Here is a 25,200-nt window from a genome sequence, read left to right as displayed (position 1 = left end):
GTTTACCTTTGGTTTTAGTCTGTTAAGTCCCTAACGTACTACTAGGAAAGACCAAAGAAAAGTTAGCATGACTGTAACAACAGACACCACTACTGATGGGCACTAGCACTTCCTCTGTGCTTGCTACCTTCTGCACTTAAGTTCATTTAATCCTCACAACCGGACTTCCGCCAAGATGGAGGCATAGGTGGAAACACTGTGCCTTCTCCCACAGCCAAGTTTGAATACAACAAAGGTTTGGAGAACAAAGACACACCCAAAGACCAGGAAATTGAATTATATGGAAGTCCACAACTATGAACCGTTCAACCGGGACGGTAAGAGGGGCGGAGCCAGCAGCAGAGCTGGGTCCAGCAGGACAGATCGTCTGGCAGGACAGATCCCCCAACCTAGGCATGCAGGTAGCCCGGAACCAGATGGGGTGTGGGGCAGACTGACCGCGGTCGCACATTCGCGCACAGTGAGATGGACCACGCAGGCCCCAGGGGGTGAACCCAATGGTGGAGGGCTGACGGCGGTGGCACACTCGAGTGCAGTGGAACGAAACGCATGCGCCTGATGACAGTGGCGGCTGCAGCGCCGGTGGGGGCCGAGGCGGCAGGCGGCAGATGGGATACACAGTTCCTCTTTGACCCCCGCCCCCACATACAACGTCACAACCCAGCGACTTAGTTGCCCTGCTCTAGTGAACACTTTAGGGCTCCGATCCTGCTACAGAACAGGCACGAACAGCCACGAACAGCCCAAAAGATGGTGCAAGAAGAACTCAAAGTCCCAGAGCCAATAACTCTAAGCGACCAAGAAATTGCCAGCCTCTCAGAAGCACAATTCAGGACACTGTTTATCAGGATGCTCACAGAACTGGTTGATTATAGTCACAAATTAGAGGAACATATGAAGGCTAAACTAATTGAAATGAAGGGAGATGTCCAGGAAACCAATAGCGATGGAAAGGAAACTGGGACTCAAATCAATGGAATGGACCAGAAGGAAGAACGAAACATCCGACCAGAAAGGAATGAAGAAACGAGAATTCAAAAAAATGAGGAGAGGCTTAGGAACCTCCAGGACATCTTTAAACGTTCCAACATCCGGATTATAGGGGTACCAGAAGGGGGAAAGAAACAGCCACGAGTGGAAAACTTATTTGAACAAATAATAAAGGAGAACTTCCCCAGTCTGGCAAAGGAAATAGACTTCCAGGAAATCCAGGAAGCTCAGAGAGTCCCAAAGAAGTTGGACCCAAGAAGGAACACACCAAGGCACATCATAATTACATTAGCCAAGACTAAAATGAAGGAGAGAATCCTAGAAGCAGCAAGAGATAAGGGGACAGTCACCTACAAAGGAGTACCCATCAGACTGTCAGCGGATTTCTCAAAAGAGACCTTACAGGCAAGAAGGGGCTGGAAAGAAGTATTCCAAGTCATGAAATCCAAAGACCTACAGCCAAGATTGCTTTATCCAGCAAAACTTTCATTTAGAATGGAAGGACAGATAAAGTGCTTCTCAGATAAGGTCAAGTTCAAGGAGTTCATCATCACCAAGCCCTTATTATATGAAATGCTAAAGGGACTTATATAAGAAAAAGAAGATGAAAAATATGAACAGTGAAAGGACAGCAAACACACAGTTATTAACAACCACACCTAAAACAAAAGCAAACCAAGAGGACAGCTAGATCAGGAGTGGAACCATAGAAATGAAGAACACATGGAGGGTTAGAAACAGGGGGGTGGGAGGAGGAGAAGGGGGGAGAAGGTACAGAAAATAGCATAGACAGTAGGTAGAAAATAGATAGGGGGGGAGGGTGAGAATAGTGGGGGAAATATAGAATCTAAAGAACTTGAGACACGTGGTTATAAACTAAGGGGGGGAGAATGGTGGGGGAGGGAGTGTGCAGGTGGAGGGGAATGAAGGGGGGGGAATAGAACTGTAATGGTATAATCAATAAAATATATTTTTTAAAAAATCCTCACAACCGGCCCCTCCTGAGCAAGGCAGTGCCTACACCACCAGCTCACAAGCCCACCACATCACGTGTCAATCCCTTGTTTCGGAAACGTAAGACAGCTTTCAGGAAGGGGTCACATTTGTACCCGTCACTGCCAATGTGAAGCAAATTGGTGCAACCACTTGGAAACTAGGTTGGAAGTTTCTTAACAAGTGAATGACATATTTATCAGGCAACCATTTCACTCCTGAAAGAAAACACACGTCCACACAAAGACACATAGGAAAGTTCCCGCCCGACCATGCCCGACCACACACTGACTGCTGGGTCTGAGGTGTGCTGGCCTGGAGCACCTCACTCAGAGAAAAGATCGAGATAGGCTGATAAGCCACGTTTACAGAGTGACCACAACAGTAAACTAACTTAATTATCGGGGTCCCATTCTTTCAGTTCACTCAGTGGACACCGATCAACCTGTATCTTTCCCGTGATGACCGCCGTCAGCATCATCATTATTCTCAGTGTTAATAACTGGTGTCACGAATGTGCACTGTGGCCCGGGCCCGACACCTTAGCTGCACCACCTCACTTACTCCTGGAGATGTGGGTACTCACCCCGTTTTACAGGCGGGGGAAGGGAAGCTCGGAGAGCTTGGTGTGGCAGAACCTGAAGCTGGATAATCCAGACACCCCACACCACACCTCTTCCCATGAAGCTACACAGCCCACAGCTCTGCATTCCTCCAGAAGCAGCAACAGGGTCTATGACTCTGCCCTCTGCAGGACTCGCAGGAACTCAGTGAGGGGCAGAAGGTGGGACTCAGGGGACAGAAGAACTCATTTATTTGGTCAGTAAAAGATTACTGAATGCACTTAACTGGGAGCAAATGATATTCTTCAGATTCCTTCAGGTAAGGCCTATTAAAAGAGTATCCTTCAAGTAAACTGACATAAATTTGAGCATTACTTTCCTTATTAGAGTATAATTATTTTATACTGATTCATAAAACACGGGCAACCTCGGTACTTCCTCGCTAGCTAATTTCAGTTTTAAAAATAAGATTTCTGATTCTGAAAACAGCAAGCTGGCTCTTGAAAACCCAAGTGCTCCTTCCGGCCGCTCCTGAGACAGACAACAGCAGCTGCGGACCCGTTCTCCATCCGGGTCAGGGTGCCCAGCCGCCAGTCCCACGGGGGAGAGGCGGTCTGTGCCCACGCCCACGCCTGTCCTGTCTGTCACACAGGACAGGACGCAGCCTGCACGGCACAAGGGGCTTGTCCATCCCCTTAGCTTTGCCTCCGCATAAATGAACAAACGCTGCCCGATTCAACTCCTTTCCTCAATGGACATATATGTTTAGTTCAATCTGTTCAAAGAAGGACTTAAGTTTTAAGATGACTCCTTCCTATTACCTGTAAACCACCTGGCTGGGTGCCGCTGGGGAGACAAAGGTCAAGGAGTTCTTGCCACTAATATCATGACTAACTGAATAAAGTGATAGAAAGTTTAAATGAGTCAGTGGAGGCCAGCCTAGGAACTTAAATATCAAATATATAATTATTTATACCAAGAACCAAAAAGCTAACTTACAATCTTTAGAAACGGAAGTCACTTATAAGCTGGAGACCATTTATATTAGTTTATTTATTTTATAAGTCCAATTTAATGCCAAGTAAAAGGATACTCTTCTCATTTAATGAGACTTAAAGTGGTAAATCTTAAAGTGGCAAGAAGGATGGACTTCTTGCCCAAAGAAGAAAGGAGAAGGACTCAAGAACAGACTGTGTCAAGAAAAAACACACCGCGAGTCTGCAGACTGCATTTCCTGAATGCTCTTCCCCGCTCCCAAGCAGTTACTACAGTGACTTCTACAGATGCCTGTCACCTCTCCAAGAGCCTGAGCCGCCTCAGGGCAGAAACCTCAGCGCACCTTTCTGAACTGGTGCAGAGGCAGCTGCCCACAGCAGGAGGTCATTAGCCTTGACCCCAAATTAGCAGGCCATCTGCTACTCACAGGCTGGCAGTGAGTCCCTCCCTCCCACCCTCTCACTGAACGCAGCATTGCAAGAGGAAAACCTGGCCAAGACTAGCAATGTCCACAAGCACATTCCTAAGCAGGTTGCAGGCTAATGGCAGGGCCGATTATTAAAGTCCCCGATTATTATGCAATCAGACAATAAGGATGTTTTTGAAAGACGGAATTTTTCTACATAATGTTCTTTTTTTAATTGACGAACCTGTTTTAGGTACCTCTTGAGTAGCTGTCTTAAGATCAAAAATATTAAGTCTCTTCCCCTTGAATATATTTCTCCTAAAACCAAAAAAGAAAAAATAATTTATTTAGTGAATTATTATTCATTGTCAATAAAAACTGTTCATGAGGAAAATTTTATATAAACTGTACAATGTGAATATTAAAAACAATTCCACTGACACCAGACATTTTAACCCAACTGCCACATCTTCAGGACTGACAGCCAAAAACAGGAACAAATGCACTTAAATTTTGGTATCATAATATAACAAGGCAGTTAAAGCAGTCTAATTTCCAAAATACCTAATCGAAAAGATTAGCCTCATTTGCCATAATTTTTATTTGCTCCACCTTATATTAATGTTTTAGAAAACTCAATGTTGTGGGAAACTATTCAAATATGGTAAATTAGAAGTTGTTAGGAATGAATCCAAGACTTTCCGTCAAGATGACAAAGTAGCCCTGGCCAGTGTGGCTCAGTGGACTGAGTGCGGGCCTGTGAACCAAAGAGTCGCTGGTTTGATTCCCAGTCAGGGCACATGACTGGGTTGTGGGCCAGGTCCCCAGTTGGGGGTACTCAAGAGGCAACCACACTGATGTTTCTCTCCCTCTCTTTCTCCCTCCTTTCCCCTCTCTCTAAAAATAACTAAATAACGTCTTAAAAGACCACATCAAAATGACAACTATGGTACAGAACAGCTGCCTCTGAGAACCACCTGAGACTCACAGAACAAACTCCTACCACTACGGAGACAGCAAAGCAGCCTCAGAGATACCAACTGGCAGGAGGGGTGGAGACGCGAAACAACTGGTCCCGTGTCCACCTGTGTCAGTTAAGACTCAGGAGGGCTATCTCAGACGCAGGGGGGTGGGGGGCAAAGGGTCCCAGCCTGGATCACCAGTGCCAGGAAGAGGCTGCGAAAATCAGCAAGGAGTCTGTCCAGGTGAGAGGGGGGCTTCTGGAGTCCCAGGCACTCCTCTTATCATTTTTAAATATTTTATTTATTTCATTTTAGAGAAAAGGGAAGGGAGGGAGAAAGAGAGGGAGAGAAACATCCACGTGCAAGAGAAACATCGACCCGTTGCCTCTAGAACACCCCCAGTCTGGGACCTGGCCCACAACCCAGGCATGTGCCCTGACTGGGAATTGAACCAGAGACCTTCTGGTTTGCAGGCCGACACTCAAAGTTGACTGAGCCACACCAGCCAGGGCCCAGATGTATTCACTGAGGGACTCACTGGCTTTGAGCTCCAGCACTGGCCACTGCCCCTTTGCAGAGCCCTCCCCCACCAGCCTGCACGCACAGGCTGGCACCACACCTGAGCCCCCATCAAATTCACTCCCCTGGGTGAGCCCCGAGAACCCGCCCTACCCAGCTTGCAGATAGGGCGGACCCTGTCAGTGGCTGTTCCTCACAAGCAGCTGGCCTCAGCCCTCACTGTGGATTTCCCTAAAATCTCTGAAAGGTCTCAACAAACCCCAAACAAGTAGCAGCCAGCCTCAGTGTACCCTGTATCCCTTGCTGGGCGGCCTGCAGCCCAGCACTAGTGGCAGCTGGCTTCTGGCCCCGGTGCACAGCACAGCCTCTCCCTGGTACCTCCAAGACCCAGACGGGCAGCTACCCTCACTCCCTTTGTAGGTCTGACCACGTGGCTTAGGGGCTGGGCATAGGGAGCAGCTGGCCTGGGCCTGCACCGGAGCCCCATCCAAGAGGCCCCAAAGCCAACACACCGGGTGGCTGGCCTCAGACCACTCCAGAGCACCACCCAATGAGTTCCACAAAGGACACGCCAAAGGGTGGACTCGGCAGGCGCCAGACCCTACTACAGCAAACCCCACTCCGTGGGGTCCCCAAACAGCTCGTCCTCTGCAGTCACAGCCAGTCAGCCTGAGGGTCAGTCCCACCACCCCTGAAGTGCCTGCCAGCAGCAATCAAGGCTTAACTACAACAGGAGGGCACACGACCCACAAAAGGAACATTCTGAGTACCCAGCTCAGGTGACCAAGGAGACTGGGCCACGGGGCCGCACAGGACACCTATTGCCCAAGGCCACCCCATGAAGCCTGGGAGTCGGAGCAGCTCCACCGAGCACACAGAAGCAAACCCCGGGAGGCAGCCAAAACGAGAAGACAAAGGAACACGGCCCAAATGAAAGAGAACAAAACTCCAAAGAACTAAACAAAATGGACGAAAGCAAACTACCAGATACTGAGTTCAAAGCACTGGTTATAGGGATGCTCAGGGAACTCAGGGGAAGAGTCAATGAACTCAGTGAGAACTTACCAAAAATGACGGAAGCTATTTAAAAAAAAAAAAAACCAGTCAGAAATAAAGAACACAACTGAAATGAAGACTACATTAGATGGAATCAACAGCAAATCAGATGAAACAGAGGATGGAATCAGTGATTGAGAAGATAAGGTGGCGTCCAGTCAGAAGGGCATAAAGGAAAAGAGAATTTAAAAAACCAGGACAGTGTGAGTGACCCCTGGGACAACATCAAGCATAACCACATGGGAAGGGAGAGAGCACGGGACTGAAAACCTACTGGGGACAGGACAACGACGACCCCTCCCCATCCTGGCAAAGGAAGCAGACATACGAGTCCAGGAAGTGCAGAGAGTCCCCAGTGGGGTGGCCCCAAAGAGGGGCAAAAATAAGAAAGTGAAAGTGTTAAAATCAGTATCTGTCTTCGTTTAAAGGCAGAAAACACTGCATGTTTAATTACAAATTATAAATGATAGCACAGAAAAATCAAAACAGTCCCATTTTATATAGCAATTGTTCTGTAATTTTAAAGTAATGATTAACTTTCTTTACATAACTATTTTTAACTAGTGAAATTAATGTTGGAGAGTTAATAGGTAACTTTTCCCTGTATATTTTAATCAACTGCTTTATGCTTCAATTCATATTCACACTTGAGTACATTTACTGGTAGATTAAAACTGGTTTATAAAGGGCCCTGCCTGGTGTGGCTAAGTGGATTGAGTGTTGGCCTGTGAACCAAAGTGTTGCCAGTTCGATTCCCAGTCAGGACACATGCCTGGGTTGTGGGCCAGGCCTTCAGTGGGGGGTGTTCAAGAGGCAAACACACACTCCCTCTCCCTCTCCCTCTCTTTCTCCCTCCCTTGCCCTCTTTCCAAAAGTAAATTAAAATATTTATAAAAAGAGAATTTTTTAAAAACTGGTTTATTAAGGGAGGGCTAGCTTTTAAGATAATTTTTTAATTATTTTTCTGGATCGAATTACTTTTTTCTACTAAATTAAACTGAAAAATGCAAATGCCACATTAAAACTGGACAAGGTGATCTCACATTACACACTTCCTCTGGGAAGTCCCCAAGTATCTGTGCACAAAGCTTTTATGCTCCAGGACGTCCATCCACGTCTTGCCTCCCTCTCCCCACCCAGCAGTCCCTCTGCTCCAAGCCCAGTGGACAGGTGATAGGTTGAAGGGATGCACAGTAAAGAGGGAATGATGCAGTGATGTACAGAATTTAAAAGCACAATGTAGGCCCTGGCTGGTGTAGCTCAGTGGATTGAGCATGGGCCTGTGAAGCAAAGGATTGCGGTTCGATTCCCAGTCAGGGCACATGCCTGGGTTTCAGGCCAGGTCCCCAGTAGGGGACACATGAGAGGCAACCACACACTGATGTTTCTCTCCCACTCTTTCTCCTTCCCTTCCCCTCTCTCTAAAAATAAAATAAACATTTAAAAGCACAATGTAGTAAAGAGGAAGGGAAGGAAGTGGATATTTGCATCTACTATGTATAGTTTACACACACGTCTTTCCTGTGCTTCAAGAAAGACACTTCAGTTGGGCTCCACTTTCAGCATCTTAGAGTTGGGGCAGCAGACCGGGGGCTCTGGAAGTCCCCAGTCGCAGAATTAGTCAGTGGCACAGTGCCCGTGTTCTGAGGAAGGCTGGTGTGACCGCACAGCCAGTGCTCTGTGACGGGCACCTGTGGTCGCGGCCCAGGAATGATCAGTCCAGTCCTGGGCTGTCTCCGGCTGAGCTAAGGCAGAGCAGGGGAGACCTGGTGTCTCACCACTGCCTGCCTGTCCTCCAGAGTCCTTCGGTCACCTCTACAAGAGTCATACGTGCACACCCATCCTTCCCTCCCTTGTTAGAGTCTCCCTTGCTGCCTTATCATTTCTAATGACAGCTAATACCATTGAACGTCAAACTATGATGGAGCACTCTTCCACTGTAGTTACATGGAGTCATCTCAAAGACTGATTTGAGGAAGATTCAATTTAAATTGAATCTTGAGGAACCTTAAGTAAAACTCTAATACACATTCTACTTTAATCAATAATGTATCATAGCTATAAAATCACTTTAAATTCACAATCGAACAATCTTCCAAAGACCCTGTAGGCCCCTGAACTTCCATTGTTAACTTCTAGCCATCTTTTCTAACCTTCTTGTACAAATTGGTAAGGTGATACCTGGAAGGAGCCGACTCAACCTGCTGAGATTATACTTAAAATCCATAAAGTAGAAATCAAAGACATTCCATCTGCGAGCACCTCTGCTACAGAGTGGAGTTAATTTTTGTCAGACCATGCCAAGTACCTGGTTCCCCCTCCCCAACGACCTCTTTATGGGTTCGAGAGAGAACAGAAACATTATGCACATACAGACAGCTTTCTATTATAAAATATGTAAGGCAATGCTTAGTACCAGTAAGAACTACAAACTACTAAATTCAAATTGCCATGAATAATCTCCATTTTAAGGGATTATAATGGATCTTTCTTTCTTTGATGGTGGGATATTTCTCTAAGGTATGAACAAAGATGATTATATGGAGAGATAAAAACAGTGTATGAACATATATTGGTAGGTACATATCAGAATGAAAAATAATGCACCTGCCAAGTCAGACCTCTCCCAGCTCCATCTGTTCTAAGTCAGGAGGCCTCCATTCCCCGTGGGTAAAGGTAAGACAGAGCCCATTCTGATTCGTGCTACAGAAAAGCATCGGAACGCTGAACTCAGAACACCTGTCCTTGACTAGGAAACGGTGCACGGGGGTAAGGAGACAGACGTAAGTGTGTCCATACTGCTCAGACACCTGTCAGCAGTAAAGTCAATCTACCGTGAAACAAACAAAACCCGACGGACTGCAAGGTTTCTGTACCTTTTTCTATGGTCGGTGGCCTCCTCCCAGCCAGCAAAACCGTCAGATCCTTCATCAAACTGAATCTGGTGAACCGGCCTCGTACTAACTCCAGGTGTGGGAGACTTGGCAACTTTCATATCTGATATGATGCTACTGAAACTGAAATAGGAAAAAGCCAAGTGTATTACACAATTTTGCTGCAGAATAGTAGAAAACGTGATTCATAGAATTTAATTTTTATTTCACTTCTAAGCAATAATACGGCACAAAAACTTACATATATAAAAGGTTATGTCACATATTAACATTCAAATTCCAGATACTAAGATTTTTGTTTCCCTCTACCTTAAAGATGTTCTTCGGATGCATTCATTTAAAACACAAAGTGTCAGTTATGTAAAACTGTCTAACATCTAGAGCAGGTGACCTACCATCAACACCTGTATATGTATCACATACGATGAGAAAGTAAATTAAAGTGGAAATCTAGCCATATTTGTTGCCTTGCACTTGTTCAAATGTAAATGAAATGAGCGATTTGAACGACAGTCCAGTGGTGTGCATTCTCTCTCACTTCCCGAGACAAAGCTGGCACGCAGGCTCACTGAGAACTGCTGACTCAGGCTGCTCCCGAACAAAGCAGCGCCGCCCAACTGCTTTCAGCAGCAGTTGGACACCATGGATGAAGGACAGGGTGGGGAGGGGTGGGGAGGGGAGGGGAGGGGAGGGGGAAGGAGGGGGGAGGGGAGGGGGAAAGAGGGGAGGGGAGGGGGAAAGAGGGGAGGGGAGGGGGAAGGAGGGGAGGGGAGGGGAGGGGAAGGGAGGGGGAAAGGTGTCAGCTGACACAGTGATAAGAGAGAAAATGGGAACAGGCCTGAAGATGATCATATTGTGCATAAAACTAGAAAATTATTTAACTGAAAAAAATTGACCGTCTCAGAGAAACGGTCTCATTCTGTTATTTATTAACTTTTAATAATATTATAAAATTTATTTCTTTTTCAGAGATAAGAAATTGTGTAACTTCTCAAAAGAAAACTTTACCACTCAATTGCTCTTCTAAAAACTGTAATCTTACTTAAGACATGAGTTTTTTTAAACAAATTACCACTATTCCACTTATGAGGCATATCTTATATTTTGCATATAAATGAAATACATTATATATATGAGGTCTATCCAGAAAAAGTCCAGCCATTGTTAATATAATGAGAATGGTTTCCGTGACATCGGTGCAACCTGGCAGCCAAGGAGAGTGGACTGAAATGCACATGCGTGAACAATGACGACTTCACTGTACTAGTCAGTGGGGGCAGTAGATTGAGTGAGCGTGTGTACTGTGTGGCTGTCACATTCCAAATGACTGTGTAGAGCAACAAATCTACTTTAAATCTTACGTTAAGCTTAACAATCCTCCTCAGAAACTATTGGGATGATTCAGAAGCCCAAAGCTACAGGCAACTGGTGATTGGCAGCTTCATTATGACCACATGCTGCATCGGATATCGTGCAGAGTTTTTTGGTGAAACACCAAATCACTCAGGTGACTCAGGCCCCCTACTCCCCAGATTTGGCACCCTGCGACTTCTAATTTTTCCCAAAACTAAAACCACCTTTGAAAGGGAAGAACAAACAACAAGTGCTGGCGAGGATGTGGAGAAAGAGGAACCCTTTTGAACTGGTGGTGGGAATGCAGACTGGTGCAGCCACTGTGGGAAGCAGTTTGGAGACACCTCGAAAAATGGAAAATAGATCTGCCTCTGACCCAGTGATCCCACTTCTAGGAATACAAATGAAGCAACCCAAAACACTAATTCAAAAGAACATAAGCACCCCTATGTTCACTGCAGTGTTATTTATAATCGCCAAGATATGGAAGTAGCCCAAGTGTCCATCAACAGATGAGTGGATAAAACAACTATGAGGACATTTACATGATGGAGTACTACTCGGCTATAAAAAAGAAGAAAATTTTACCCTTTGCAACACTATGGATGGACCTGGAGGACATTATGCTAAATGAAATAGGCCAGTCAGAGAAAGACAAATACCATGTGATTTCACTCCTATGTGGAATCTAATGAACAAACTGAACAAAGGAAATGGGGACAGACTCACAGACGAAGAACAGGACTAGTTAGTGGTGGCGGAGGGATCGAGCAAAAAGGAGAAAGGACTCACGGACAACAGTGTGGTGACTGCTGAGGGGAGGAGATATACGGGGTCCAAAAGGTAATGTAAAAAAACACAATAAAATTTTTTAAAAAAAGAAAAAGAAGACTCTCAGCCCATCGATGAGATTCAGAAAAGCACGATGGGGCAGCCGACAGCGACCGGGAGAACTGCGTGAGGCCCCAAGGTGCCTCCTGTGAAGGGGACTGAGACTGTCCTGTGTACAATGTCTCTTGTATCTTGTATTCTCTTCCATCGGTGTCTCTATTTCTCATATTACCTGGCTGGATCCCTTCTGGACAGACCTCCCGTTACTCATCAGTCACAGAGAAACAGCTCGTTCCTTCTGAGACACCGGCTTGCCCACACACGTCCGGGTCACCCACCTGATTTTGGGTCTTCCTCCGTCTCTCTGCGCCCGCGAGAGCTCCTCGTGCTGTCGCAGCTGCCGCAGCAACTCTGACTTGGTTGCCTGCTTGTCAGAAGGGAGAGACTCGGCGACAGCAGAGGCCGCCGCCACCAACTCCGGGCTCAGTGAGTCACTTCTGAAGAAGAAGAGAAACAAATGAGATGGAAACAGAGGCGTTACTTGTCATACCACCAGTTTAGCGGAAAGTAAAAGGGTATTTTCAGAGAAAATGGTTTTTTGTTCAAAAATGTACCTTTCATTTTCTGACAAAATCAAGAGTTCTTAAATATTAAGTATCGGTTTCATGTAAACTTAAATGTCAAAGGTTAAAGTTAATGCATACTTGTTGAAGCACAAAATTAACTCAGAAAACTATATTAAGGTGGATAGGGATCAGCCTTAAAAGTTATAAATTGGTAGGTTTTTAACTAGGTGTCATTTTACTTCTATATATACATGTAACAAGCAAATATAAAAGTGGCTATCCCTGTTCACAGAAGCTTTATTCACAATAGCCTAAAATTGGAAACAACCCAAACATCTACCATCAGGAAAACAAACTGTGGTACATGCGCATCCATACAACGAAATGGTACTTAGCTCACACCACAAATGAAACTGCATAAAAGAAGTAGGATACAAAAGAGTATGTGGTGTACGATTCCCTTTATATCACATTCTAGAACAGGCCAAATTGATCTAGGGTGAAAAAACCAGAACCGTGGCCGCCTCAGGACAGCAGTCGGGCACATGACAACGGAACATGCTCTGCATCTGGGTCAATGTGTGAGTGGCAGGGGCAGACGTGTCCGTTAAAACCCTGCGCTTCACTGTACTGTCAAGTGGGAGACCGGACGTGGGCGAAGGTACCAATGACACAAGAATGGCACTGACTGCTGAAGCTGGGTGACAGGCACAAAGGGGTTCATTACCTGAGTTTGTTTCCTTTGTGTGATTTAAATTCCCCGTGACAAAAGACTAAAAAAGTGCCACTCCCCAGTAAATTAGGCTAAGTTAACAGTATGATAGGCCAGAGATAAAAAGAAATTATCTGTATTTTTTAACTCACTGAGAACTTCGATGAAGGGGTCCACATGAATGCTGGGCTCTGCCCTGCCTTCTATACCACGACCCCGTCCACTACACAAGCCAGGCCCGCCCGGAGGTTGCCGGGTGAAGTCCTGCAGGACTTTACTAAGATACAGGAGATCTAAAACCTCATTGGAATTGAAGGAAAATAAAATAAAGAGGAGGAAATAGAACAGTTAGATGAAAAGTTACCTGAGAATAAAGCTTAAATCTTACTTCACGTCACTGTGCTTCTTTCATCAACTATTTCGAAGTATATTCTCACATTTTACTATGTAAGGTGCAGCTCAAACATTGCCCCGTTTTATTACAAACCATAAGCAGGCAATTCTGTAACAACACCATCACACCAAGCACACCACACGACATTTTAGGGCACATGTTCGCATTAAAACTATACACGACCACACCCGTACTATTGCCCTACCAACCCCACTCGAGCAGGCGTGACTTCTGCCAGCCCTGTGTGTTGGACCAGAGTGGAAAAGACTCTAGAAGTGTGTTCATTCCCACAGCCATACCTTTTATGACAGGGTTCTTTATGCAGTCCTAACTCTTGGGCTTATAATTTGAAGTGTTATACTTAGTAAAAGTTGTGGGGGAGCCTCTGTTGTCCAAATACAGGGATATTTCTACATAGATTTTAACAAGTGATGAGAATTTTTTAAATATCTTTTAACAATCTGTTCTATTCCATAATTCAGACTATTTCATGAATACGTATTTTTTCACTTTACACCCTTCTGTACTTCTGAACTTCTTTAACATAAACTGGGTGACACACAAAATTTCAGAAAAGGGACCCTGATGACATGAAAGATACTATTTAGTGGACATGTACATTGGTGTGACTTTTGGCAGTTTGGTGGTGTGTATCACAAACCCGAAAATATACACATCCTTTGGCCCGACAATTCTAGTTCCAGCAATATTTGTCTGGTAGAAAGAGCAAGCGCGCATATGCACTTCTGTGTCTCCCTGGGATTCCATTAGCTTGGGCTGGACCAAGTGCTTTTGCAAAATGACCAATTTCCCAGGCTCCTGCGGGCTTTGGATGAGTCTACATCCCCTAGTTAGAGTGATGGGCTTGTATGGTCCAGCCCCAGCCCCTGTGCCCCTCAACGACCCCAGGCTGGAGGGGTGAAGGGAGGAATACTGATTCCCCTGGTGGAACACAGTGCTCCGATTCCCTGGGGTGTTAAAGTGTGGCTTCCTGGTAAAGCAACAGGCTCATGTTCTCCATTTAACTCCCTTTGCTCTCCCTGGTCTCATCAATAATTAGCTAACACAGACAGCAGCAATAGTATCCAGTCTGATTCCAGGGTTAGGTCACAAAAACTACACAAATTCCTCCTTGGTCCCATTCTCTTGGGACACTCACTCTGGGAAGCCAGGCAACACGCAGTAAGAAAGCCAGACCCCACAGTGAAGCCACGTGAAGGTGCTCCTGCTGTCAACCCAGTCACGGTCTCAGCTGAAAGCCAGCATCAACTTCCAGACCCCAGAGCGAGCTAACTTCAGGGGACTCCCGCCCCCAGACTCCGGACCTTCTAACCGAAGCCCCGGACACTATGAAGAAAGCTCCACCTTGCCTTGTCCAAACTGCCGACCCACAGAATCCACAGCATAACAAACACGTTCTTACGCCACTAAATTCTTGGGCAGCTGTTATGCTGCCATTGTGGCTCTATCAATGGTGGTTCAATACGACACAAATAAAGAAATGCAAGCAGACTGTGCACGAAGCAACACTGCCCGTGCATCGTGACCAAAGGTGATAAATTAGCCCCATTCTGCACATCTAGGACCCCCTGGCGGGAGAGTAGGAATCATCAAAAGATAGATTTTTAAGAACAAATGTACCTCATTCACCAGTCTGCTGATGTAAGACCAAGCCTCTTCTTTGACGACAGGGCCACTGATAGCAGTTCCAAGACAGAGCATTTACATACACACCACACACATTGTACATTCTCCAGTGTTCCCAATTTCGGTTTCTTTAAGTAGAAACGTGGAGCAAGAACTTCAAAAAGCTTACAAAGCAACCAGTGTAGAATTTTCCTAAATTATTGTGCTTGTTTCATTCATATCTAATTGGAAAGCAATTTCGAAAATTACCTTTACTGAATGTTTGCATAGCATTCAACTCATTTTAACTATTTCAGTACCAGTTAATTGAACTGTGTAACTATAATAAGAATGGGTCATACACAGGTCTGAGGCTAACAAACAACTCACTCCAGGTAAGTACATATGTTTGGGCGTTCATTAGTCTGTAACACATGTATTTTTATGTTGTTTCTAAAAGAGGAGGAGGAGGTACCTACTATGGGCACTCACTGTTTGAATCAGCCTCCTCTCTACCACCCAATTATACTTTCCAGAGGTGTTTTTAATACGTGACATAATGTAGAAAACAAGAGATTCCATAAAAATTCTGAAAATAATAATTAAGTCATTCTGGGAAACAGGAATCTACCTGTTTATTCTTCCTGTTTATTAAAGAGAAATCAGTGATGGGGATCTTAAAGCTATAGACCTTATGACTTAAATCAATGATGTCATTCGTGTAAGACGTTCTTTGTCACCACCACAAAATGCTGCCACTGAAACACCACCACGAATGCTAGAGTGTCACTGACTGCACTCACACTTAGTGAAATACAATACTCTCAATAAGCACAAGTAATTACAATATTTCAAGGACACCACAGAGGCTCAGAGCACTGAAGATCATTGGTCAAGGGAAGCCACATAAAACAGTTGTAAACAATATGCTAAAATTCCATGCTAGGTAGAATTTTTTAAATGGAAATTTCATAACAAGCTCTTCTGAGACACGAAGCTACGCACAAATCAGGATGTAAATGAACTGTTAATAACTTCAAGAGACAGTTGATGGCAGTTAACACTGCTGCTGACTATGTGGGAGAATGTGTGGAATTCTCCATTACCCCTTCCTGCTGTCTAGATCGTATACAGACATCCCCCCATTTAAACACAGACCAGCAGCAGCTCTTCTCAAGTCATTATTGGAGCCTCTGTGTACAAACTGATACTTAGCCTCCATTAATTCAGTACCTTCCATGTTTTCCAATCTAAATGGTTTTTACTTTATATTTTTAAATGAAAAACTCTGCAAGGATGCGCAGAGCTGCGATCCAGTCTGGATGGGAACTGTTGCTGCCCACCGCCCACCGCCCCCCACCCCACACCTGCGCTGTCAAAAGTCTGGTGAGCCCACAGGTTTGTCTAGCCTTCAGAAAATTCGCCAAAAGAGCAGAACAATGGGCAAAACCCACACAGACAAAACAGATGAATGACCATTAAATGATAAACAGGGGTCATTAAGTGATGCACAGCTCATAAATGATACGTAACAATGGTTGTTTGACTTTAAAGAGTGTCCTTTTACAAAAGGCCAGGGCACAGGTGTCACCTATTCGGCTTCTAATGCACTTACGGTGACCTGTTGGCAGACAGTTCATAGCTTTTCTGCAACAGCCCTCACGTCTCTGTTTTACAGAGGAATGAGCACCCTCCACACGTGCAGCCCCACGAACGCACGTGGTTCCTGGAGACACTGCTTACAGCAAGTCAGCCAGCATTGTCTACCACTTATTCCCTCGGGCTGTCCTAAGTCCTGGAAGAAAAACAGCGAGGCATGCAGGTCCTGCTCGAAAGAGGAATCTGTCCAGCAGGAAAGAGAACTCAAACGAGCAGAGGATCCAGTAAAGAAGGTTTTTCGTTTTGTTTTTAGAAACGTTAGTGACAACAGGAAAGAAAGCAGAGACAAAGGCTTTAACAGACCAGCTGGTATTCGGATGACACTTGATACAGAGAGGCCCAGATCGGGGACCGGGGACATGGGACGGGCCGCTGGGTCAGGGAAAGCTCTTCAGAGCCAGGAGCTGTGGCTGGGTTGAGAAGGTGGACATGCTGATGCGCAGAATGGAATGCACATGTCAGGTCCAGACTAAAGGAAAGGTGTATTTAGGGAAGAGTAGCGCTCGAATTTGAATTTGAAGAAACATTTGGGAATGAAACTAATGATTTTTAAAAAAATTTTTGTTTTCTAAAGAAAAAACTGGAGTTTCAAAATTACTCTCAAAGGAGAACATTCAAACTGTAATTTAATTTACCTCTTCCTTGGGTCATCTCCCATAGCTTTTTGAAGCCTGCCAGTCGTAGCCTCCAAACGTTTAAGCGCTTTTCTGCTGGGTGGCTTTGTGGTCTGCACATTCGCTGTATTTAACTCAACTTTCATGTCCTTAATGATGTTTAACAAGCCTTTCTTCCCATCCTCCTTCATGCTGCCTTGGCTCTTTGTCTCCTTGGGAATCTCTTGGGTTGGAACGGATTGCCCATCTTTCTTGCTACAGGTCTTGTTGTTAGTGCCAAAGTACCTTTGGGTGTTATTTTTCGTCCTGGAAAGGTAACAAGAGAGAGAGAAAAAGAAAAAACACAATCCAAATAATAAAGCTAGGACACAGAACTGTTTCTCTGTGTTCTTAAATTTTTTTAAATCAAGCCCATCTTTTCCCCCCGCTTTTTTTTTTTTTTTAATTGAGGTATAGCCCTGGCTGGTGTAGCTTAGTGGGTTGGGCTGAAAGGTTGCCAGTTCAGTTCCCCATCAGGGCACATCCTTGGATTGCCAGCCAGGTCACCACTTGCAGGCATGCAGGAGGCAGCTGATTGATGTTTCCCTCACATAGCAATGTTTCCTTCCTCTCCTTCTCCCTCCCTTCCCCTCTTTCTAAAAACAAATGAACAAAACTTAGATTCCTGAGATTATTAGTTGGTAGGTTTGGAATGGGGGCCAAGGATCATCACTGAACCCAGACCCCAGGCGATTCTGATGAAAACAATCTCAAGACCCTGCATCGGACGATGGGTTAAATACTGTGTCAAGCTCTCAAAGCCAGCTAATGGCAGCACCAGGTTAGGGGCTTTTCATGAAAAAGAAAATGGCTACTTCCAAAAATGCTAAGACAAACTATTTGAGATTCTTATAAAAATGTCAGAGGCTAATTCATCAGGCACTTAAAAATCAGAATGAAAAACTCATTGTATAACTAGTATCCTCATAATCTGTACAAAGGAGCCACATTATAGTATTCAATATTTGGTATTACTTGACTTAGGAAAATGCTCTAATTATTATTTCACATGTGAAAGTTAAATTAAAGGTATAACAGAATGGTGACAATCAAGGGAATGAATGCCACGTGTAACCCGTATTTCAATGTTTCCTCCCAAGACCATGCTACAGTAACATGGAAATTGTATTTGTACCAGGAAAATCACGGAGAGGAAAAAACTCCCTACCACTAAGACAAGAAAACTCCAGCCCTAACCTCCCTCCTGGGCGTGTTTCTACTGACAGCATCTCATCAGCACGTCAAGACAACACATTCAAGACCACATTCAGGAACCCCTTCTCAGACAGACTTTTCTGTTTTTCATTCTTCTGTAGTAACGAGCTTCTTCCCATAGCCATATTTTTTTCTAAAAACTATGGCATATTTTAAAAGCTTTCTCAATCAAAGCTTCTCCTCGGTACCCTAATCCTTCAGGGCAACCAGCTGAAATCTCTGCTTTGACTATACTACCCCTGTCTCCTATGTATGTCGCATTCTATCAATTCTACGAGTGCTATTTCTCCCCTCCGTCGGGCGCCTTCTCCTCCTCCCCACTGCTTCCAACCTGCCTCAAGGTTGTGCCTATTCACCCCAGTGGCCCCAAATCGTACTGCACGAAATATGTGCCACAGAATTAAAGTGTCACAATCATGAGGGTTCTCAGAAAGTACCGAGTGCCACCAAGTACGCCACAACTCCTTTTCTTGCCTAGGCTTGGTCCGCCTTATTTCAGACTGCTCTCCCAGAAAGGATACTCGCTCGGAAAGTCTCCTACAATAGTCGGTGCCCCTCTTTGCTCACCCAGCAACTACCGGTATGTGTTTAATTAATAGAGCATTCTGTGCTCCCTACGCTATCTCAGCTATAACTCCACGTGCACTGCCTCCTTGGGGTAACCGTAAGCTCCGTGATGGCAGGACTGTCTCATGCTGGCACACTGCAAGTACTTTCAATAATTAACTTAAGTCTAAATGAAGGCAGGAGGGGTAGCCTCACAATTCTGGGAGGAAAAAAGGAAAGACAATACTTCGCCTCTGGAGCTTGGATAAAACGAGGGGAGGAAGTGGCGAGAGGGTTAAGGCGCGGCGTGTCGTAGCAAGAGCCAGGACAAGTAGACCAGGAAAGTCACCATAGCTGTTTCCCACGGGCGCTTCGACCTTGGGCAAGTTCTTTTATCTTTCTGGGACTTCCCTTTCCTCGAATTTGAATCAATGGCTTCTAAGATCCCGCGGGGAGGAACACCGGCCTCAGGAAGCTGGAGAGTGACAAATGAAGGAGCGGGAGGAGGCCGGGGGATGGCCCGAAGCCCTGCGGGGCTAACAGCGGCGGAAGGCGGTACCTGACCGGTCCGTGCGGGGCACGGAGAAGCGCAATCGCAGCCGCCGCCGCCGCCTCGGGGCCTCCGGAGCACAGCGGGAGGCGGGGACGGGGACGAAGCGGCAGGACCGCTGACACTCTTGGAAACATTGCCCAGAAACAGACTGAACGGCGAGCGGTACCGGCGTGTCCCCTGCCAAACACGCCCCCCCCCCATTCCTGTCTTCCGTTCCTCGGGCGGGCGCGTTCCTCTCCCTGTACCTTCCGGTGGGCAACAAGGGCCCGGGAACTGCGTTCCGGCCTCGGCCGCGCTCCCTCTCCCGGCGATTTCTGACCCAGAGGGGGATCGACAGTGGACCACGTCCAGCGAGGCTACGCTGGTTGAGGCCGGAACCGGATGAGAGAGCCGGCAGAGCGAGGGAGTGATCAACGGACAGACTCTGCCGACGGGGCCGGTCGGCGAGGCGGAGAGCGGAGCCTCCTGTGCAGCGTCGAGGGGAGAAGGTCCACAGCACCCATCTTAGCCCCAGAGTGATCCAGAGCCACCAATGAGGTTAAAAAAATTACGAATGGGACCTGCTGCCCGATCAATTAGTATTTCTTTTCGGTCTCTGTACTTGGGGTAGAGTCAAAACATGAGATATATGTTTGTTTTTCAGAACTGATTTTAAAGATAAAAGGAGCGGTAAAAAGGCTTTCTGCTGCCCGCCGCCCCCCCCGCCTTAGGAACCCGACGAAGGCAGAGAGCCGTGGCCCAGAAGCAATAGATTGAGGATCTCGAATCAGGAATGCCTGAGCCCTGCCAGAGATGCTGGGTTCAGTGGGCACCGCGGACTTAGATTGCCATACTAGCGAGTGAAGGTTGACCTCAACATTTTCTCTGCAGTTTCAAATAAGAATCAAGATTGATAGTAAATTTTTTGTTATGCTGAAAACAGGCTTTTATGCTGAGACCTTGCTGAGATCCACTAACCCTCACAGAACCTTTGCGACCATGCTAAACCCAGCATACTCAGGGGAGTTTTGTCTCTCTCTTTCTTAATTTAAAGTATAACTTACATACAGAAAAGTTGAACTTGTTGATGAAAAAGTGCGTAACAAATTACCACAAAGTTAATTGGCACGTTTAAATCATCACCCACATCAAGACATGGAATATTATTAGCAAGGAATACTTAGTCTGATATTTGATAGCCAGTGGAAAATCCATCCTCAATGTAATAAACAGTTTGTGGAAATCGCATTTAATAGTTACTTCGTCCTTTTCCAATTTCTTATATATTCCTTAAAAGGGTTTGTTGTTGTTTTTAATGTTAACCCAGGACACTGACATTTCTGCCTCAAACTCACAGTTTCTCTGGGGAAGATCCTGTCCCCGTTGTACTGGTCCCACTACTCCAAAGCGCAGACCCTGTAAATTGCCCTCCTGCTGTATGAGAAGGGCCGGACCTGTATGCGTGCCCAGCTGAGTCACAAGTGGAGACGAATGCAGCTTTGCTCTACTGTATGGCCCCTTTTAGTTACGATTTTATTTATTTGAGTCTTTCTTTGTTTTTCCTTAGTGAGTCTAGCTTTGTCAATTTTACTTGTCTTTTCAAAGAATCAGCTCTCCATTTTATTTATTTTTTCTGTAATCTTTTTCTCTATTTTGTCTAATTCCATTATAATTTTTACTATTTCCTTTCTACTGCCTGAGGGCTTCATTTGTTCTTCTTTTTCTAGTTCTTTTTAAAAAAATTTTATTATCTTTAGAAGGGAAGGAGAGAGGGAGAGAAATATCAGTGTATGGTTGCTTCTCATGCATGCCCTGCTGGGAACTGGCCGCTGCTGGGAACTGGCCTGCAACCCAGGCATATGCCCTTACTGGGACTTCTTCTAGTTCTTTAAGATGAAATGTTAGATTGTTTATTTGAGATTTTTCTTGTTTCTTGAGGTAGGCTTGCAATGCTGTGAACGTCTTTGGATTGCTTTTGCTGCATCCCCCGAACTTTGATGTGTTGGGTTGTCATTTTCATTTGTCTCTATGTATCTTTTGATTTCTCCTTTTATTTGTTTTTTTTGACCCAGTCATTGTTCAGTAGATGTTGTTTAATCTGCACATATTTGTGGTTTTTCCAGCTTTCTTCTTATTTCATTTTATTATGATTGAAAACATGGGTGCTGGGCTTGGAGATTCTCAGGCAAAGCCAAGGTGTGAATCTAGGCTGGCTGCTGCTAGTGATGGGCCTGGGACTCACTGAGGCTGGCTGTTGCTCATTTGGGAGGATTTAGGAAGTTGTGAAGCTTGAGCCAAGACCAGCCATTCAGTTGGAAAAGCAGCTGAGGTGGGCCCGTAAGTTGGGTGGGGCAGAGTCTCTGGGGATCTCCAAGGTGGGTCAAACAGTGTTAGCCAGGTTGACAGAGTCTCAGACTTGGCACCGGCTTGCCGGCTCGGTGGGGCATGGGTTTAGCAAAGGGACACTGGCCTCTGCTCACCTTGATGCCAGACACTTCAGTTCCTCCCTTTATGCCACTGATGCCTTTCAAGCAGCTACCTTGGTGCTGGAGCTCAGAGGGAGTGAATCTGAGCAGGTGAGTTCATGTGTGAGTTCTTTAAGAGGAAGTGCTTGGGGCTCCAGAAGTTTCTTCCACCAACTCAATCCCTGCTGGTTTTTGCAGCCGGAAGTTGTGGGAACTTATCTTCTTGGCCTAGGAACCCTGGGCTGGGGGCCTGGTGTGGGTCTAGGACTCCTAAGGGAAAAAAAGAGAGAAAGAAAATTATGCTTGGTATGACTTCAGTCTTCTTATGTTTATTGAGACTAGTTTTGTGTCCCAACGTGTGGTCTCCCCTGGAGAACGTTCCATGTGCACTGGAGAAGAATGCTCACTTCGGGGATGGAAAGCTCTGTAAATACCAGTTATGTCCATTTGGTCTAATGTGTCATTTAAGGCTGTTTCTGTTTAGGTAGCCTATGCAGTGCTATCCACGGGGTATTTAGTACCCCTACTATAATTGCATTTTTGTCAGTGTCTCCCTTTAGGTATGTGTGTGTGTGTGTGTGTGTGTGTGTGTGCACACACAGATCCAGGGTGGATGTTTATATATATGAAGTGTTATGTCTTCATGAATTGTCTCCTTCATAATTACAAAATGTGAATCTTTGTCTCTTATTTATCTTGAAACCTACTTGGTCCGACATAACCCTGGCCACACCCACGCTTCTCTGGGACCATTTGCTTGGCACATCGTCTTCTGCCCCCTTACTGCGAGTCTGTGTCTGTCTCTGTAGTTGGGGTGCATCTCCCTATATAACAAGGGGTAGCTGGGTCTTGATTTTTAACCCATCCCATTACTCTGGGCCTTGTAATTAGGAGATTAGTCCATTTACACTTAGTGTAGTTATTGATATATGAGGACGTCCTGTAGCGGTTTTGTTTTTTGTTTTCTGGTTGCTCTGTGTCCCCATGCCTTATGTTTGCCTACTATTTTAGTTTTTGTGGTATTGTACAATTTTTCCCCCTCTGTTTCCTCTTTTTTATGGTATGTGTCTCAGTTCTGTATTTTTGTTTTGGGGCGTTCTCATCACTTATTTGTGCAAATAAGTTCTCTCATTCTTTCTTCCACTCTTTTTTCTCCTGATATATCCAATATCCTTATATTGCTCTTTTTAAATAGATAATCCTCATAGTTCTTTCATTCACCTTTTACTCTCAATTCCCTCTCATCTTCCACTGAGTCATTCCTGGAGCTTTATCATCAGTGTCACCAACTCTCTCCTCCATCTGGTCCTTTCTATTTCCTAAGCTTGCTAGTTCATTCTTTGTCTCATTTATTGAATTCTTCAGCTCCAGATTTTTTTTTGTAGTTTAAATCCCATTGGTAAAGTCCTCCTTTAGTTTGTTGGTTTCTGAGCTCATTAAACTGCTTTTCTGAGTTTTCTTGTATCTCACTGAGTTTTGTTTTTTTTTACAGCGCTGCAAAGTTGAATGTTCTGCCACTTAATTCACAGTCTTCCATGTCTTTACATTTATTTTCTGGAGATTTTTAATCTTTTTGAAGTCCCTTCTTACCTTGGTTATTTTATTTATTGCTCTTGACAGAGTCTTTCTTTGCCTGGACATTTAATATATTGAGATCTTCAAGTACTGTTTTGCTTTTAACAATCTAACAGGTTGGTAAGTCAAGGTTTTTCTTTTGTATTCCATTAGGTGGTGCTGTTGCACAAGTTTTTGTTTTCTCCTCTCAAAGAAAGTCTCCTTCATTCAATGGCTCCCTCTACCGCCCTGTGCATGAAGTCAACACTCTGGGGAAGGTCTGTGCACCCCATCCCACCCCTGCCCCCACAGATCAGCCTGCTCCTTCACCAGCCTTCCCTATTCAACCTCCTGCCCTGCACTGAATCACTGCCATGTGCCTGACTTGGCCACACTGCCTTCCCTCCTTGAGATTGTAACGTTGGTTCCCTCCTCCAGAACTCCTACTCCCACTTGAAGACGCAGCCATCACCTCTTCCGGATGCCCTTCTTGGCTTTCTGGGCCGGGCCATGTGCCCTTTCCCTGTTGCTCTTCCACCCCCCAAATGCCTCTGTAATTCACAGTGGACCGTCTTTCCTCCCTGCAGTGCATGCCACTTGCGTAATCAGGCTTTGCTTTTAACCTCCAAATTCTAAGGGTATACATGGTACAAGGCTTGGAATAGAAATGTTTCCTGATGGATCTTCGCTTGGGGATGGAGGGAATGCCATGTTTTAGCATTCCGTGTGCAGCAAGAGAGAAAGAATCCTGCTATAAGGAGAGGGTTAGCACGTGGCCCATAGAGGTAGAAGCATAAAAATAGCTGCTGTGAAGCAGAGACACTGAAGGTGGCGGGTCGCAGCCAGGATGGTACTTAGAGCATCGGTTGGTAGAACCGCCCTTTCCCCCCATTCTCAGTCCAGAACACTTACTCTATTCAGCGAGCAGGAAGATGGGGTGCTGGGATTCCCCCCTCTGGCACCCGTTGCCAGGGCTTGTGCTAATCTTTAGGCTCTCTTGCCTCAAATATGCTGGGCTTTCCAAAGAATGGATACATCCCTTTATTTTTGTATTTTATTTAGTCATTACATCTGTGGCGGATCCTGACCGGCAGGATCTGTGTATGTTGTGGCTGCTAGAGAACAAATACACACAGACTACAGAAGTCCTGTGGAGAAAAAGGGACAGCATGGCCACTCTCTGAGAGGGCAAGAGGGCCAGCGAGCCAGTCCCTGCCTGGACAGGCTTTTATTGCTTTTCTGGGTACATTACATGGAGGGTAGTCTTCATTTACTGTGCACAGGTTCACTGCAAGGGACTACCTTTTACAGATAACAAATGAAAGAATGTTGCTAATTACTTCAAAGAGAAGGATGTTGTAGACCAGCGGGAAAAGTGGTTGAACCTGTCACACTCCATACTTGGGAAGTTTAGCTCAGATTTTAGGAAGCTGCATTAAGCCCTTGCTGCCTCAATTCAGGGTGAGGGGAGTTTTAGCAAAAGCAAGTCTCATAGTAGTCTAGGTACAATGCAGGCCTTATTCCCCACGGGAAGACCTCACTGTGGGCATAGTCCTGTGTGCCACTCACTCCCCACTGGTTTTCCACGTGGAGGGTGAGCTACATTTCCACCATGCAAAACAGCTAGCTACATACATCAGTCTGTGCTTGCTCAGAATGATCAACTTTCCAATAGCACTTTCTAAATGGCTGAGTGTCTAAGAACACAGAGCAAG

The 25,200-nt window shown here is 45.4% G+C and overlaps 1 protein-coding gene across 1 annotated transcript in view; it reads right to left on the bottom strand.

The window, feature by feature from the left end:
- Positions 1-19,707, bottom strand: part of MRPS31 (mitochondrial ribosomal protein S31) — a 28,688-nt gene extending 8,981 nt beyond the window's left edge. Inside the window, exons 1-5 of the mRNA XM_037057602.1 lie at positions 19,494-19,707; positions 17,156-17,440; positions 11,902-12,060; positions 9,362-9,502; positions 4,193-4,266 (exon numbers count right to left, since the gene is read on the bottom strand). Coding sequence (XP_036913497.1) covers positions 4,193-4,266; positions 9,362-9,502; positions 11,902-12,060; positions 17,156-17,440; positions 19,494-19,621 — 787 coding nt within the window. The 5' untranslated portion in view covers positions 19,622-19,707. The remainder of the gene's footprint in view (positions 1-4,192; positions 4,267-9,361; positions 9,503-11,901; positions 12,061-17,155; positions 17,441-19,493) is intronic.
- Positions 19,708-25,200: the final 5,493 nt, after the last annotated feature.

The sequence above is a fragment of the Sturnira hondurensis genome, unplaced genomic scaffold, assembly GCF_014824575.4.
Source record: "Sturnira hondurensis isolate 20B ecotype Veracruz unplaced genomic scaffold, ASM1482457v3 Scaffold0009719, whole genome shotgun sequence".
Classification (NCBI taxonomy): domain Eukaryota; kingdom Metazoa; phylum Chordata; class Mammalia; order Chiroptera; family Phyllostomidae; genus Sturnira; species Sturnira hondurensis.
Note: the sequence above shows the minus strand (reverse complement) of the source record. Positions and strands in the feature narration are given on the sequence as shown.